A 16,540-nucleotide genomic window follows, 5' to 3' on the forward strand; every position below is an offset into this window, starting at 1 on the left:
AGTGTCCCTGCCCACGGCAGGGGGGGGTTGGACTATGACCTTTAGAGGTCCCTTCCAACCCAAACTATTCTATGATTCTATGATGGCTGATTTTCATGAAATCATTTTAAGGTAGTCCAATGTTCCCTCTTCACAACTTTTTCCATATTATTAGGAACTTAATTAATTAAAGGCAATTTGCAGATCTAATCTGCTCTGAGTAGCTGCCACTGAAGCGGGTGTCTCCATTAGGAAAATTTTCCAAACAGTTCCCAACAGCACTACTATTAGTTGAGCCCCAGGAGACCACACATAAATGAATTGCTGGCTCCTGCAACCATTTTCTCAATGTTTCTATCCAGCTCATAGACGCAGCAATAGAAACACAGCAACCAGCACCCATTTGCAGCATCATCATCCCAGATTCGGGTTTAGATGAATTAGATGGGAAACACCTCAAAAGATCTCCTGTGTGGTTACACCGACAGGGAAACCTCCCCTATTGCCATGAAGAGGCCAGCATGACTGTAACAGCAGAAATAACACCTGTGGTGCGGGGGGAAAGCGAGTTAGGACAGCTGAACACAGCAAGGCTCTTACGTCTCCTTGTGCTCCTCCGCTTCAGCCTGTAGGTCTCCTTGCCGCTGCAGAGGCGGTAGATGAAGGAGCCGAGCTGCTCCATGTCACTGACGTGCTCGGTCGCGATCATTTCCTCCTGGATTATGTATGTCTGAGGCAGGTATGTCCCTTTCTGAAATGACACAGTTTCCACCAAAATAAAGCACAAACGGTGCCATGATGTCCTCCTCGAACAGAACTGTCTCACGCAGAGAGCCAAGGACAGCCAAACTGCAGAAAATTCACTGTTTGAAGGCTCAAACTCTACTTACCGAGGCCGGTTAACATGTGTCCCTGTCCTTGCAGTAAGCTGACCCACGCTACTAGCACAGGGCACACAAAACAGATTAGATCTAAAAATTGAATGTTCACGTAGGGGATGAAGCCAGTGTAGGATCAACCCTGTTATAAACTAACCCCAGTTTGAAAGGAGGGGACGCGAAGCTGTAACTCTGAAAGCACAACGAACCCATCTGGAGAGGGATCAAGGCTCAACCAAAATGCCAGGAACTCCACTGAAAATGTACATCTTGCATTTACTTCAAAAGGCAAAACCCCAAAATGCCAGCCCTGCTCAGATTCCAACAGTTTCCTGAGTTTTCCACATTTCCCCCTCCTTGGTCCATTCAGCACAGCCACAATAATCTCCTGCCCTTATAGCCCACAGGAATGGGGACTAGAGATGGGCCATGGGCACCACATCTAGAAACACTGCCCTGCACAGTAGCAGTGGGCACACAGGGGAAAGCAAGCTCTCGGCACACTTAGAATCATAGAATCATTAAGGTCGGAAAAGACCTCTAAGATCATCGAGTCCAACCGTCAACCCAACCCCACCATGCCCACTAAACATGTCCCTAAGCGCCTCATCTACACGTCTTTTAAATACTTCCAGGGATGGGGACTCAACCACTTCCCTGGGCAGCCTCTTCCAATGTTGAACCACTCTTTCAGTAAAGAATTTTTTCCTCATGTCCAATCTAACCCTCCCCTGCCGCAACTTGAGGCCATTTCCTCTCGTCCTATCGCTTGTTACTTGGGAGAAGAGACCGACCCCACCTCGCTACAACCTCCTTTCAGGTGGTTGTAGAGAGCGATGAGGTCTCCCCTCAGCCTCCTTTTCTCCAGGCTAAACAACCCCAGTTCCCTCAGCCGCTCCTCATCACACTTGTTCTCCAGACCCCTCACCAGCCTCGCTGCCCTTCTCTGGACACGCTCCAGCACCTCAATGTCCTTCTTGTAGTGAGGGGCCCAAAACTGAACACAGTACTCGAGGTGCGGCCTCACCAGTGCCGAGTACAGGGGCACGATCCCTTCCCTACTCCTGCTGGCCACACTATTTCTGATACAGGCCAGGATGCCATTGGCCTTCTTGGCCGCCCGGGCACACTGCCAGCTCATGTTCAGCCGGCTGTCAACCAGCACCCCCAGGTCCTTTTCCCCCAGGCAGCTTTCCAGCCACTCTTCCCCAAGCCTGTAGCGCTGCATGGGGTTGTTGTGGCCGAAATGCAGGACTCGGCACTTGGCCTTGTTGAACCTCATACAGTTGGCCTCGGCCCATTGATCCAGCCTGTCCAGGTCCCTCTGCAGAGCCTTCCTACCCTCGAGCAGATCAACACTCCCACCCAACTTGGTGTCGTCTGCAAACTTACTGAGGGAGCACTCAATCCCCTCATCCAGATCATCAATAAAGATATTAAACAAGACCGGCCCCAGTACTGAGCCCTGGGGAGCACCGCTCGTGACCGGCCACCAACTGGATGTAACTCCATTCACCACAACTCTCTGGGCCCGGCCGTCCAGCCAGTTTTTGACCCAGCGCAGAGTACACCTGTCTAAGCCGTGAGCCGCCAGCTTCTCTAGGAGAATGCTGTGGGAGGCAGTGTCAAAGGCCTTACTGAAGTCCAGGTAGACCACATCCACAGCCTTTCCCTCACCCATTAGGCAGGTCACCTGGTCATAGAAGGAGATCAGGTTGGTCAAGCAGGTATCATCACCCCAGGGACATTGTCCAGCAACTCTGGAGCAGTACAGGAAGGCAGCTCACCCCAGGGACCGAGCTGAGGCAAAGCAGCACACGCGAGGTCCCTGCTGCTGGGGTGGAGACCACTATGAAGACCAGGGTGATGAGTGGGGTGCCTGGTGGGGGGACATGGCAGAAAGCCACCAGGGGCTAGAAAAAACAGGGAGAGAGAAAATTTGGGATCTGGGGGCACCCCAGGGATGGAGGCAGCCTCTTTCCCTGCAGGAAAGAGACCTTCTCGGCAATGAGGACTATCTGAAAGCTGGTCCTTGGTTGCTCAGGGCATCTCGCAGCTGTCTGGGCATTGCTGCGGCAATAAGCAGCTGTGTTACAAGTACAGCTTGGTCTTGGGAGGCACTTCTGAGCAGACTAGATGCTAACTAGGCCATGAAGCAAAGACTCACTTCTGGCCCCTTTCGCTTAAGAAGAGTCAAAGAAATAAAAGAACCAGCAGATCCTGGGGCCAATATAAATATAATCAGGGGGGAAAGCAACCAACAGCAGCACAATTTCAAATATCACCTCTTCAGTTCTCACCACAGGACTGGTTATCTCCATAGAGATGTACCTGGAAACACGCTGACTTAACTTAGCACCATGCTGTTGGGCTGGCATAGCCTACTGGATCGATAAAGCTCTCCTCTAATGCTGGAGGACTAACTATTAGTAGAAGTTTGTACTACACTAACACAACAGTTCTGCAAGAAATTCAATTATTGATTCTCAGTGGGAGAGTGCAGGAGAGGGCATGTGATACGTGCAGTTACTGGCAGGAGCTGTCACGTTAACACCCGAGGCTGGGGCTCAGGATTTGCCGTATCCTTGTCCTGGCAACAGGGCTTAGAGAGAGACACACATGCACACAATCCAGTTTCTTCATTGTTTTAGATTTAAATAGCTGTGGCAGCTGAAGTAGTCAGGAATCATTGCTCCTCCATTGCAGGACTGTGCAACAAGCATGATACCTTCAATTCTCCACCAAAAGTTTTAAAAAAACTAGAGCAATGAACGTCTTGCGTTCTGCAAAAGATGTGGATCGTCCACCATTTAACTGGGTCATCTCCAACTTCCTGCTGCTGCATGGGGGGAGCATCCTTCCATCCTTTTCTCTCAGATACTTATGCAGCCCTGTTCACTAAACCATTACACCTATACAGAATAAAGTCTGCAAGAAGTAGCAGAACTACCATTTACAGGCAAAAAATCAGACACAAGAGGCCTGGTAACACATATGTGGTGACAGCAGGGCCAAGACCTGAGCGGGGTCTGGCACAGCCATACCCACACACAGCAGGGATTGCAGAGCAGGCACAGGGCACGCAGCAACCACACTGCAAAGGGACACCCCAGCACCAGGCTGGCCGGGGAGGAAAGGGCAAAGGAGCTTCACTCAATCCCTGTGCTGCCACAGTCTACTGGTGCAAACAGCTAACGTTATTTGCTAGACCGAGGTTTGGTCCTAGAAACAGGACTGAAGCCACCGAACATCTTCAAAACTAAACTTTCAGCTGGAAACTAGTCTCATTCATTAGGGACTTGACTGGATTTAGAGGAGCAGAGAAGGCAAAAGGAGGTGCAAGAGGAGCAACGCAAAAGTCTCCAAGTCCAAGGACCAATGCAGCTCATCCAGCATCCAAAGAGGAGCACTTCCAAGTCATCAGGTGATGAAGGTCCCCCACAGAGGGGAGAAATCTGCCCTCTCCTCCTGACACAGGGCACCAGCAAGACTGTGCCTGTGGACATGAGGATCACAGGCCCACAGCATAATTCAGCTAGGGAAGGACCTCAGGAGGTCTCCATTCACACCTCCTGCTCAAAGCAGGGGCAGCTACGAGATCAGACCAGGTTCCTCAGGGCTTTATCCAGTCTGGTCTTGAAAACCTCCAAGGATTTCAAGGAGGCAGCACAACCTCCCTGGGCAACCTGTTCCACCACTTCTGTCCTCATGGCGAAAAACCTTTTCTGAGCTCAAGACCAAGCTAAACACTTAAAAACAATGTCTCTAAGGTGCATGTTAAAACCTCTATAGACAGATTGGACACTTACCAATCCCAATAATCAGAAAGTTATTTAAACCCACATCTGCTTTGTACTCTCTTTAAAGAATCAAACACGTAAGACCATTTTAACTGTATTTTAATTACCTTTTAAATTCAATTTCTGATAAAGAGAAAGCATCATTTTCATTGACTGTGATTTTATATCTCTTATTTTAGGATGTGACCAACATTCCCAATCTCTCAGTTTTTTTCTGGGGCTCTGCTGTCAGCTTGTGCAATCCTGCCTTTTCCATTTCCCTCTGCCCCAGGGACTGCTCACCTGCCATGGTCAGAAGCTGTGGCTGGTTTGGAGCAAGTTGTAAGTAAATGTCTGTTGTACCCCAGCAGGGTTCCCAGCACATTTGCCAGACGGTCACAGTGCATGAAATTGTGAGGACTGCTAGGAAACAAACTGGGAGTTTGACAAGGACTGGAGATCAGGCATCTCTCAAGGCACAACCTTTTGCCTCTGAGCTTAACCCCTAACAAAGTTCATCACACTGCACATAGCAGCAAGTGAGCAAAGGGAATTTAAGAAAGAGTAATAAGAGTTAGATTGGTTTTTTTTTTCTTTTCTTTTAAAAAGACCATCACGGAAGGGAGTAAGAGACCCAGGCTCAGTGCTTTGCTTTACGTGCAAAAGACCGAGATAGATATGCACCTTCTGCAGTCTTAAAAATCCTGGGTTTTTTTCCTGCTGCTAAGATTAAATAGTACTCTATTTTAAGAGGACTGTTTTCAGTTACTGCAATAGTGGCATGGGCTTCTGAACTGAACAAACCTGCTGGTACTAAACCCAATTAATGCCTGCTGTGAGCAAAACTGCATGAGCCCAAGTCCGGTGTTGCAACCCGCAGCAGAGCGGGGAGGGCAGCACAGATTTCCCCCCAAAGGGTGAAAGCTGAAGGCCTGGTACTCCCCAAGGGACACAGAGCTCTGGAAATGGAAAACCGCAGCGGTAACCAGTGAACCAGAGTGAAAGGACGGATTCCCTCCCACTATCAGCAAACACCAGAGGGAAGCTTACTTCCACACACACAGCAGTTTTGGTTCCGCACGAGCTTCTAGCTGGCACTCAGGAGCCAACTCAAGAAAAGCATGCAAAATAAGCAGGATTGCAGCTGTACCTTCACGTTAACCAGCAGCTCCCACAGGTTGCGAGGAGGCATCACGATAGTGGTGTTCAGCTCAATAACGTAGCACTTATCCAGCGTTATGTCATGATAAGCTGTCAGACCCTGCATTCCAAGCAGAGAAATTAAGGAATTAAGCCCTTCGCAATGAAATGTGGCTGTGAAGATGGGTGAAAAGAGGAAATTCAGGGAAGACAGGAAACTGCTTTAACAAAAAAACCTGTCCAAGAACCTCCCTACCAAGCAAGACAAGCAGGTTGGAAAATCTCAGAGAGGGCCCTGGCAAGGAGGATAGCTCAGTAACAAGATCATTGTAGACATATGTGACAACAGCGATAGCGCTAGGCCATGAGCACTGTGCTGTTGCACCCCAGCTCAGCCCCGTGCTACGCCCCCAAAGGCCCCAAGAGCTCCTTACTCGCTGGAAGTCGTGGATGATATCTGCAGGGTCACTCCCTCCAAACTGGGGCACTGGGACGTTGATTTGCTCGTAGTTCTCCTCAATGTAAATCTTGACATCTTCGTGCAACTCCAGCTGCCCTTTGAATGGCGAATACAGCGAGTCTTCGTAAAGGACACCGCAGTGAAACACACTCTCACGCGGCAGCTGTAGGGACGAAATCCAGGTGGAGGTACAACACTCATACACCCCACCACCAACTACAGCAAACACAGGAAGAAACGTACCCATACTGGGTAAAAACACCCTTTTCAAACAGATGCTTGAGAATATTTCAAGATCAGTCTTTTTACCAGAAACCATTCTTGATGAAGGCAGTGCAAAACACCCTTGTGAAATGACCATGTCTCCCTTCCTGCTAGCTAGGTCCAAAGGGAGTAAAGGATTCCTGTGGGATTTCACAAGGGGTAATTCAGAAAGGCAAACTGACTGCCTGTAGGCTCTTAAATTTCGTAACCAGGCTGTTCACATCCCTCCATAGACATGGCTTCCAGTAACTGCATTTTTCTGCATAAGGCATATAAGCTTGGGGCGAGCAGAGTATCATTTCTAAAGGCACTTGTAGCTTGTATATGGTAAATGCACCAAAACAAAGCGGCTTCACCCCACTGCAAAACAGGAGCTGCTGCTCTCCAGGGCTCCAGAAGGACAAGCTATGGGCAAGAGAGCTAATGCAGAGTGATGAAGTCTGAGCACGAAGATCACAGGGACAAACTGCAGCCATTGGAGACTGAGACATAAAGGCCCCATTGCCCTGGTCCCCAAAGCACCTCTGACCATGTTGAACGAGCTTTGCTGTGTAATTGGATATAAGCTGCCATTTGGTATCGCAGGCAGGCAGTGGGGATGACAACGGGTGGACCCAAATGGGCCAGCGGGCATTTCCCCACACCATTCAGCATGCACCAAGGGTAGGTTATTGACCGGGTGATGGACTGAATGCTGTCCACAACCTGATCAATAACCTTCCCTCAATGCCAGGGGCTTCTCATAAGGAAGTGTCTACACCAAAAGCCCTGTAACAGGCTCCCATCACACTAACACAGCAGTGCGTGGGAGGGTTGAGCAGCCCTACAGTTGTCACAGGGTTTCCAGGTCAGGTATAAATGAGCACAGGTAATAAAGCACTGATATCTCTTAAAACAAAGATTGCAAATTAATTTGACGGCAAGAAAATTTATGGAGCAAGGGAGCGTATAAAAAGACTATACTGCTCAGTGGATAAGTGCTGGCTGCAGAGATGAAGGCAGCCGGCAGTCCTGGGAGAACTCATTCACTAATAGCTGCTCTGCAGCAGAACAAGGGCTTCTGTGCAAATCAATGCTCTGGGGTTTCTTGGGTAAACACGCAGCAAGCCACAGAGCTCAGCAGTTTGCTCCTTAAAAAGCAGCTCTGCCCTGTCTCATTCCCTATGCTCTGACCCACCACAATGCTGCCAGCCCAGTGCCTCAGCTAAGCCAGGCTTTGCAAAGACTACATGAAAGAAAAGGTGCTGAATTTAATGGAGGTTGAGGGCTCACTTTCCATACCATCTCGCACTTACTTTTCACTTCTCCGCTTACGTTATTAATAGCGGCACCTGTTTTGGTTACACCTACAGATTTCTGCTGTGCTAGGGCCTAAAAAACCTACTGCAAAAAGCTGTTCCCTTGCCTCTACCTCCCTGCTCTCTCCAGGGCTTGCTCTCCCCTCACAGCATGTCAAGCTTTCAGACTGCCTTACCCCTGACAGCAGTAACGTTGGGTTTAAAAGGTAGAACTGGCAGGATATTTTTATGGAGTTAAAAAATAAAAAAACAAAAACAAGAAACAAAAGCCACAAGGGAGGGGAAGAGGAGGGTTTCTGGAAGGCCCTTCCTGGCAGTCAGGATGGAGGTGAACCTGAGCCTACCACTTAAGACATGCCTCATCTGGTGTGCCCAGAGGACTGGCTCCTGAGTTACCGCAGTGCAAAGCAGTAAGTAACAGCACCACCTCTCTCAAAGGTTGAAGCAGTTTGTCTGGCTGCTCCAACTGAAGACTCAGCAGTCGTTCCCAACTCGCCCCTACCTGAGTGATGAAGAAGTATCTGTACACATACATTGATGCAAAGACCAAGCCCAGGAGCAGTACGAGGAGACCCATGGTCAGATAGCACACCCCGCTGAGCGATGACCTCCGGCCCTGCACCGTGGGAGCCGGCTCCTCCTGCAAGACAAAAATGAGAGCATTGGTCAGCTGCTGCTGCAAGGGATCAGAAAAGCAACTATATTTTATGCAAAGGCCACGCACAAGTTGGTGATGCGACTGGAGGTGGCAGGCACCGTCCTGCAAAGCTATTTCACATCTGGCGGTATTCTGGCAAGAGTAAAACATTTCTTGTGCGTTTTCCTCTCCCACCCCTCAAATATATATATTTATTTTTTTTATATATGTGTGTGTGAACATACATATATATATATGTATTTTCTGCTTCCCATCAACTGCTCAGAACAAAGTCAAGCTTTGTTTCAGTGGGCAATAAGGATCGACTGAAAAAAAGGAAATCAGGAACTAACAGTTCCTGGCTACTGAACGTAACAGCATTTATGTATTTATACTCAAAAATTTTTGTTGAAATGCTGCCACTCTACAGCATTTATATTTATACTCAAAAATTTTTGTTGAAATGCTGCCACTCTTGCAGCATTTTTCAGGAAATTTTTGAGGTTGAAATTACTGGTCTCAGAGAGGTCTCTCCTGGCCATGCTGGAGTGAGCCTACCTAAACAGCTATGTTGATCTCAACTTCATTTTCAAGCAGATTCCTGCACACCTCCAGGAATACGGTCAGAGCATCAAAAGAAAACATCTGCCTTTTTAAGAGTGCTGCCCAATCTATATAGACAGGAGCCAGCTCACCTCATTTCAACTGCTCAGAACAAAGTCAAGCTTTGTTTCAGTGGGCAATAAGGATCGACTGAAAAAAAGGAAATCAGGAACTAACAGTTCCTGGCTACTGAACGTAACAGCATTTATGTATTTATACTCAAAAATTTTTGTTGAAATGCTGCCACTCTTGCAGCATTTTTCAGGGGAAATTTTTGAGGTTGAAATTACTGGTCTCAGAGAGGTACCTCCTGGCCATGCTGGAGTGAGCCTACCTAAACAGCTATGTTGATCTCAACTTCATTTTCAAGCAGATTCCTGCACACCTCCAGGAATACGGTCAGAGCATCAAAAGAAAACATCTGCCTTTTTAAGAGTGCTGCCCAATCTATATAGACAGGAGCCAGCTCACCTCATTATAGCCCTCGAAAAGGAGGGCAGTGCAAAGGCAGGGTTACCTCCTGGGGACCACTCATCCCAGCCTACAATGCTCTTGTTTTTACTACCAAAATAATCCTCCAAAATGTTAAGTAGGAAGATGTAAGGCCTTGCAGAAGCAGATGAAAGAAGCCAGTTCGGAGATGCCCCAGTTTCCACACAGAAGAGCTGCAAGCTGCCTTCAGCTGAACAGGCAGGCAGGGGAGAGACGCACCAGGGAGGGCTCCTGCAGATTAACTCCCTCTCTGCAGTACATGATCTGACATGTTTGATTAGAAAGACACTCTCTCCACAGCTAGCCAGAGACCCGGACAAGCTGGAGGAACAGATTTAACAGGTCTTTCCTGTCCCTGATGCAAGGGTACCCCAGCATCCTTGTGGCACCCACAGGGAGCCTGCCAGGCAGGGATCCCCCCCACCTCCCCAGCACCTGAGCTCTGTCAAGGTGCGGAACAGGGGCAGAGCCAGAATCCCGCAACCCCTCTGCTACCCACGCCCGCTCCCAGCCGACATGGACTACTCCAGCTATTGACTTTTTATTTTCTAGCCACATTCAGACTGATAACTGCAAAGACCAAATTGCTTTGGGAGAGCTACAATTGCAGCACACCTCCAGGAGAAATTAATCTATAATTTATTTTTCCTTCATCCCAGCTGCTGAAAGATCCACAGCACCTCTATTCACCACCAGCTCCCTACAGTGAAGGATCAGTGTTTAATCAGTTTGTAACTGCTCCTCCAGCAAATAAAGGGATGAGCAAACTGAAAAATACCGCATTTTAAGTGCACTTCCTGCCTTGCTTCTGTTAGAGCTGCTACAAAACCAAACAAACATCTTAAACTTTTTACATCCTTTATGGCCAGACCCTTGCACAAGGTCAGACCCATGATCAAGTCTGCACAAGGGCTGAGTTCTCAGCACCAGAATTGCATTTCACAGACGTCAGAAATTATTAAGAGGAGTGAAGTCCTGGCAAACTCCCAGAAGAGCACCCAAAATTGTCTGGGTACCCTGTGCATGCCTCAGGTCCCCATCTTTACAGAGAGTCTTTCCAACAAACGCATTGCAAACTGCAGATGCTCAGACTTTTATGAGGAGCACCACAGAGAAGCATACTGGAGAACTTAGGTTTCTGTCTTTGGGGCAGGGTTTAAGTGCATAATGAGTAAAGTACAGTCTCAAGCAGCAAAAAGAAAAAAAACCAACCACAATTACACATTTGTTGTGCAAAATGATCTGGGCTGTATAAGTAACTTAAATGCTATCCTGCTTTCTGAGAGCCTGGCTTTGCAATCCTTTCCTCCTGCTATTGAGGCCCAGGTTGACAGCTTAACAATTCCACAAGGACACAATAATACTTGATAAACCTGCCATTTCTACAATGTAAACTGTTGCATTTATATATAAATTTTTGGCATGGCTGATGCTACTAGAATACACCTCTGAATACACCTCTGCTACAAAATGGAACCAGATTTCCCCAGACACCTGTCATCGGAGAAACAGTGCAGACAGTGGGAGTGAAGAGGAATGAAAATCTCTCCTGCTAATGACACTAAAGCACAGCTGAGAAAATGTTTAACGCTCCGCCAGTGAATTACATCCGAAAGGTGCCAGGTTCCCGTGATGGATAATACACTGCTCACTTCCTTGGTGAGCTGCAAGTGCTAACTCCATGGAGAGCTTGGGGAGAGGGTTCAGAAGGATACAGCAGCTCAAAGAGAAAAAAAATTACTCCCACTAAAAACTGTGTTTGAAGAATGGTAGGGAGGGGCAAATAAGCCCTCACTGGTTTGCTATTTGCTAGAGCAGGTCTGTGCTCTTTGCACAGCCAAAGACACAGAGAGACATCCCACCCCTCACCACCAAAGGAGATGAGTTCGGCTCCCTACAAAGCATTCCTGGCTTTGGGAAAAATGCCCGAGTTTTGCATTTCAGGAGAAGGTGGGGGAAGCAAAGCAGAGCTTTGCCCTGGGAGAAGTTACAGAACACCAGGAAAAATGAAAAAAACCCTCAAACTCTGAGGGAGGAAAGGAAAACTCAACAGTAACCATTCTGATGGAGAGGACATTGTCCTGGTTTCAGCTGGGGTAGAGTTAATTTCCTTCCTAGTAGCTGGTACAGTGCTGTGGTTTGGATTTAGCATGAGAATAATGTTGATAACACACCAATGTTTTAGTTGTTGCTGAGCAGTGCTTACACTAGCCAAGGACTTTTCAGCTGCTCATGCCCTGCCAGCAAGAAGCTGGGAGGGGGCACAGCCAGGACAGCTGACCCAAACTGGCCAAAGGGACATTCCATACCATGGGACGTCATGCTCGGTATATAAACTGGGGGGAGTTGGCTGGGGGGTGGTGACCCCTGCTTGGGGACTGGCTGGGCATCAGTCGGTGGGTGGTTGAGCAATTGATTGTGCATCACTTATTTTTAATATTCTTTTATCATCATCATCATCATTATTATTTTTCCCTTCCTCTTCTGTCCTATTAAACTGTCTTTATCTTGACCCATGAATTTTACTTTTTTTAACCTGATTCTCTCCCCCATCCCACGCTGGGCGGGGGGAGTGAGCGAACGGCTATGTGGTGTTTAGCTGCCTGCCGGGTTAAACCACAACAGAGATTAAAGCAGTGAGGTTAAAAATGCTGCCAGGCAGGCCAATGGGAACAATTAACCACAGTTCTGCAAAATATTGCATAAAAATCACCTGCGCAAACCCTCACTGAAACATGCATCTCCTTCCCCGGTCCAGCAGATTAAAAGGCCACCAGCCTTTGTCACAATGAATGAATTACAATTTAAAAGCAAGTACACGTCAGTCCGCACCCGAGCTTTGGGCTGGAGGCGTTCTCAGTGCTGACAGCCTGTGGACTGCCTGTCCAGTGTACAGCCTGCTTTAACAGCATTTCTTCACCAGGTTGGAAAAATCCAGGCAGCTTCTTCCACAGGCTGCTGCCCCGCTCATGCTATAACGTACCTCCTTCCCCACAGGACCGCCACTCCCCGCAGTAGAAATGTGGGTATTTTAAAAAACAGGAAATCCATCGCAGCTTATTTCCATCTGTTCTTGCTGTAGAAGAATGCCTGGCTCCCCAGCAAGGGAGCAGTTTTCCCCTAAGCTAACCTCATCATAAAAGAGAACCAGGCGGTCCCAGCAGCAAGCTGCAGGAAAGCCATTCCCGCCAGAAAGACCCCCAGGACCAACCGGTAAACCAAATGATGCACTGCACTCATGCCACACGGCAGACTTTGCAGATCTGGCAGCATTCCCAACCGCCATGAATTTTGGTGGTGGGGAAAAGAATTAGATTCAGCAGTGGGGTTCTCCTGAAGAGCAGATCATGCCTTCAAGATGTGCATTTCCACCGAGGACAAAAATCAAAATATTAACATGCAAAAATGCTGTACGTTCACCAGATGTTTAACAATATTCCATAAGAATTCATTAACCAGACACTCTTCTTGCAACAAGCCATCCTACTAATTTTCTGCCTCGAACAACTATGGGATTTTTGGCCAAGAGAAATGGGAAAGGCTGGGGTCAAAGCCATCCCTGGACAGAAGAAGGGACAGGTATTTCAGTTCAGCAAGTGGGCTTTTCTTTTCTTTTTTCATCATTTTAAACACGATATCCCAACAGATGGGCATATTTTACACACACACACACAAAATCAACATAAGGCACTTCCTCCCCTCTCTGGGCTGTGCAGAGGACAAACATTCATTTGCTTCTCCATGAACAAACAGATGGAAAAGTGACAGCAGCGGAAGAAGAGCACAGTGTCCACGGTCCAGACACTACAGATGCACACATGAGGAGGATGCACGGACAGATCCACAGCTCTGCAGAGTATCCCACTGCAATTTCAGGCCAGGAAAACCCTGCCACTCTATGCGATGATCCTTTCTTTGTATTTCTTGGCACCGCCACGTGCTCCAGCACCAGTGCAGGCAGCGGAGGCCACCGCTTTGCTGACCCTACAGAAAGGGCCGGTCCCGCTCCCTTTCCAGTGGGAAAACCGGAAGAGGCTGCGGGCAGAGCTCCTTCCCCTGCGTGACCTGAGGGGAAGACACAGCTTGCTCTTCCTCCGCATGGGCAATGGGGGAAAGCATCTCTCAAGGAGAGCGCCTGTGCGTCTTGGGTTTCTGCCAGGCATTGTCCTGCTAATACTTCACCCCACCGGGCAAGAGACAGAGGCAGCTCCAGCACGTGAGCCTGAATAGCCAGACATGCTGACTTGGCTCCAGTTTGCAGATGCAATTGCTTCGCAAACACTAAACCCAGCACCTGGCAGCAGACAGGATATTGGAATATAAAAAGGAATTCCTTTCCTTGGATAAAACAGGCTCTTCACTATGCTTCAGTGCCCTGCCTGCTCGTGGGGCCAGCGCAGGAACAGCACAGGCAACAGATGCCCAGATAGGAGAGGATGAAGTTATGATACAGACCATTTGGTAGAGGAGGCTTGAAATTAGCCTGAGGGAGAAAAACAAACAAAAAAAATCCTAATTCAGTCTTTGGGGATTTTCTTCAGAATTTCACTTCTCGCTGAGGACACAATGAAAGTGGCTGGTGTCCTGTTATCCCTATTTGTTACTGAATGGCTAAGGAGCACTTCTCCTACAAGGGGGTGTGGGACAGAAGCCTGGCTGTGCTTTACAGGTGCAATGTCCGGTCCACGGCATGGAAATCAAGTCCAAAAGCCAGAGGAAGACAGAGCAGGGAAACCATCAACGCCTGCCAGGCACTGCCGAGGGCACCTACTGCTGAGCAAAACCCCCCAGGCTTCACGGCACTGCAGACATGGGGTCAAGAGGAGTTTGCAGCCTGGAGCTGAGCTCCCCAGCCCCAGGTCAGCAGCTCCAGCCCTGTGAGGCCAGGGAAGATGAGAGCCTTCAAGCATTCGCTCCCAGCTGGAAACTTCACTCCCCAGTGCTGGCAACTGGGCTTCCGCAGCACCTCGCTCACCCCCTGCATCCTTCCCCAGCCTGCAAAGCAGGACTAATGCCCACACGAGAGATTTTCTTACAGCAAGAACCGTGTAGATTCCCAGCGGGACTGCTGTGCCCTGGTGTCCTCCGTCTTTTTGAAGAACTTACCCTTTTAAAAAAATGCAGAAGTCCTTGGAGGTCCTGAGCCTTTGGACACACAACACTAGCACAGGCTGCGAGCAAGAACCATACCCAGTGAGGTGTTGCCTTTGATATTTCTCATTAATACAGTACAGGCTTATAAAATATATATATTTGATTCTGTCACTCCTCCATCACCAGTGTCTTGCTAAAGATGACAGAAGTGAGGAAATTAAAGGTATCATATGTCATGCCTTGTTCCCTCCATAATCGCACACCGCCTTGGCAGAGATGGGCTCAGCTCACACCCTTTTCCTGCTTCTTCAGCTTTGGAAACAGCTCTGCATTCTCCACAAACCATTTTTCCTGCATTTCTGAAACATGCAGGTTTGAAATCCTTCATTTTAGGTGTAGCAGGGCCTGATGTACAGGGGACACAGCTCAGCAAGTGTCTAAATATACACCCCCAACAGGCAAAGAAGCTTGGGGTGACTAAAAATAGTAGATGCAATTTTGACGACTGACAAGCGAGGAGAGAAACACAATGCAGAGTAAATACTCCAAGGGATGCTGTTTGGAGAGGAGTTCTATCTGAAAGGCAGTAAAATATGTCATCGTTCTGTGGGAGGTTGCTTGTTTCAAGGGAGCAGCAGCCTGAGCTCTTGACGTAGAAGATGTACTGATGTAGCTACAGCCACTACCACAGGCAGCCATGGCTTCCTCAAAGGAAGCAGGCTCGAAACCTGAGAAACCCACATCAGAAAAATCTAACTGATCTCACCGTTTACTCATTTCTGGTAACCAAAGGCCAATATGGACTACGGGAAAAGAAAATATCAGTTCAAGGTCTCTACCTCCAGCACATCAAGTCCCATATTCACAGTCAAAATCAGTTACTGCTTTACAAAATATAAGGACCTGTGATAGCAACACCTCCATTGACTTCAGATGGAAAACCCCACAGCTGACTGCTGGCAAACTGTAGTGCTGCCGCAGTGGGTGTAAGCTGGTATGGACTGACCTCTCCTCTGATGTGCTGGGCTTGGATTTGAGTGTCACCTCTCACAAGAGCAACCCCCACATCCGCACAGATGCAGCCTGCTCTTCCTGCATGCGAAGCAAAGCCCTCTCGTCCATTCACCCCACAAACAGCATCCCTACTATATGCAGGTGCTGGGCACTGCTGGTACTTAGTGCCACTGCTCTGTATGATAAAAAGCACCGGAGAATTTGTGGGATAAATTGTAGGGCAAGGAGATCCAGACCTGCCTCCCAGAGACAACTACTCCTGTATTTAAGCATTCAGACCCAGGGGAGCTTGGTAGTGAATAGTCCCCCAGGGATGGCCAGAGCGAGCAGGGGTGGCCAGCCAGGGTTTGGGACTGGAGTGATTACCAAGCTAGAGCTCTGGAGAAAGGAAAGTGAGAGACTACGTGCAGGGAAAAGGCAGATGAAGGAAGATAAGAAGGGGGAGAGGAATGGAGAGAGATAAACCACCGCAGCAAAGGCAGTTCATCCTTGCATCCACCAAAGCATCTCCCACGCTCTAAAAAACACTCCTCTGCCAGATGAACAAAAAAAAGTCCTGTCCTTAAGAGCAGTTTCGCTTGGAGAGAGGAGAGGGAGTGAAATGAGGAGAAACACCAGGTGACTCCAAGTGGGGAACAGTGCCTGGGCTATCGCCCTGGCGGAGAGTCACAGGGGTCAGTGCTCAGCACTAGCAATGAGAGGCCCCTGAATGAGCCCATTACATGGAAGGAGAGTCCTTCCAGGCTGAAGAGCATTAGGTCAGAAAAGAAAATAATGTGTGTATTCATGGATATATGTATACACACACACACATATATGGCACACAGTTTCCAAGGCAACTGAACTCCCTGCGTGCAGCACTTGAGCAGCGCTTGTGCAGGGCATGCAGCAGCATTTCCATG

At 48.5% G+C, this 16,540-nt stretch overlaps 1 protein-coding gene across 1 annotated transcript in view; it reads right to left on the reverse strand.

Moving 5' to 3' along the window:
* ITM2C (integral membrane protein 2C) overlaps window positions 1-8,390 on the reverse strand; it is a 9,822-nt gene extending 1,432 nt beyond the window's left edge. The window contains exons 1-4 of the mRNA XM_009273336.2: window positions 8,301-8,390; window positions 6,211-6,399; window positions 5,787-5,897; window positions 580-730 (exon numbers count right to left, since the gene is read on the reverse strand). Of these exons, the coding sequence (XP_009271611.1) occupies window positions 580-730; window positions 5,787-5,897; window positions 6,211-6,399; window positions 8,301-8,375 (526 nt within the window). The 5' untranslated portion in view covers window positions 8,376-8,390. The remainder of the gene's footprint in view (window positions 1-579; window positions 731-5,786; window positions 5,898-6,210; window positions 6,400-8,300) is intronic.
* Window positions 8,391-16,540: the final 8,150 nt, after the last annotated feature.

The sequence above is a fragment of the Aptenodytes forsteri genome, unplaced genomic scaffold (genome assembly GCF_000699145.1).
Source record: "Aptenodytes forsteri isolate BGI_AS27 unplaced genomic scaffold, ASM69914v1 Scaffold382, whole genome shotgun sequence".
Lineage (NCBI taxonomy): Eukaryota > Metazoa > Chordata > Aves > Sphenisciformes > Spheniscidae > Aptenodytes > Aptenodytes forsteri.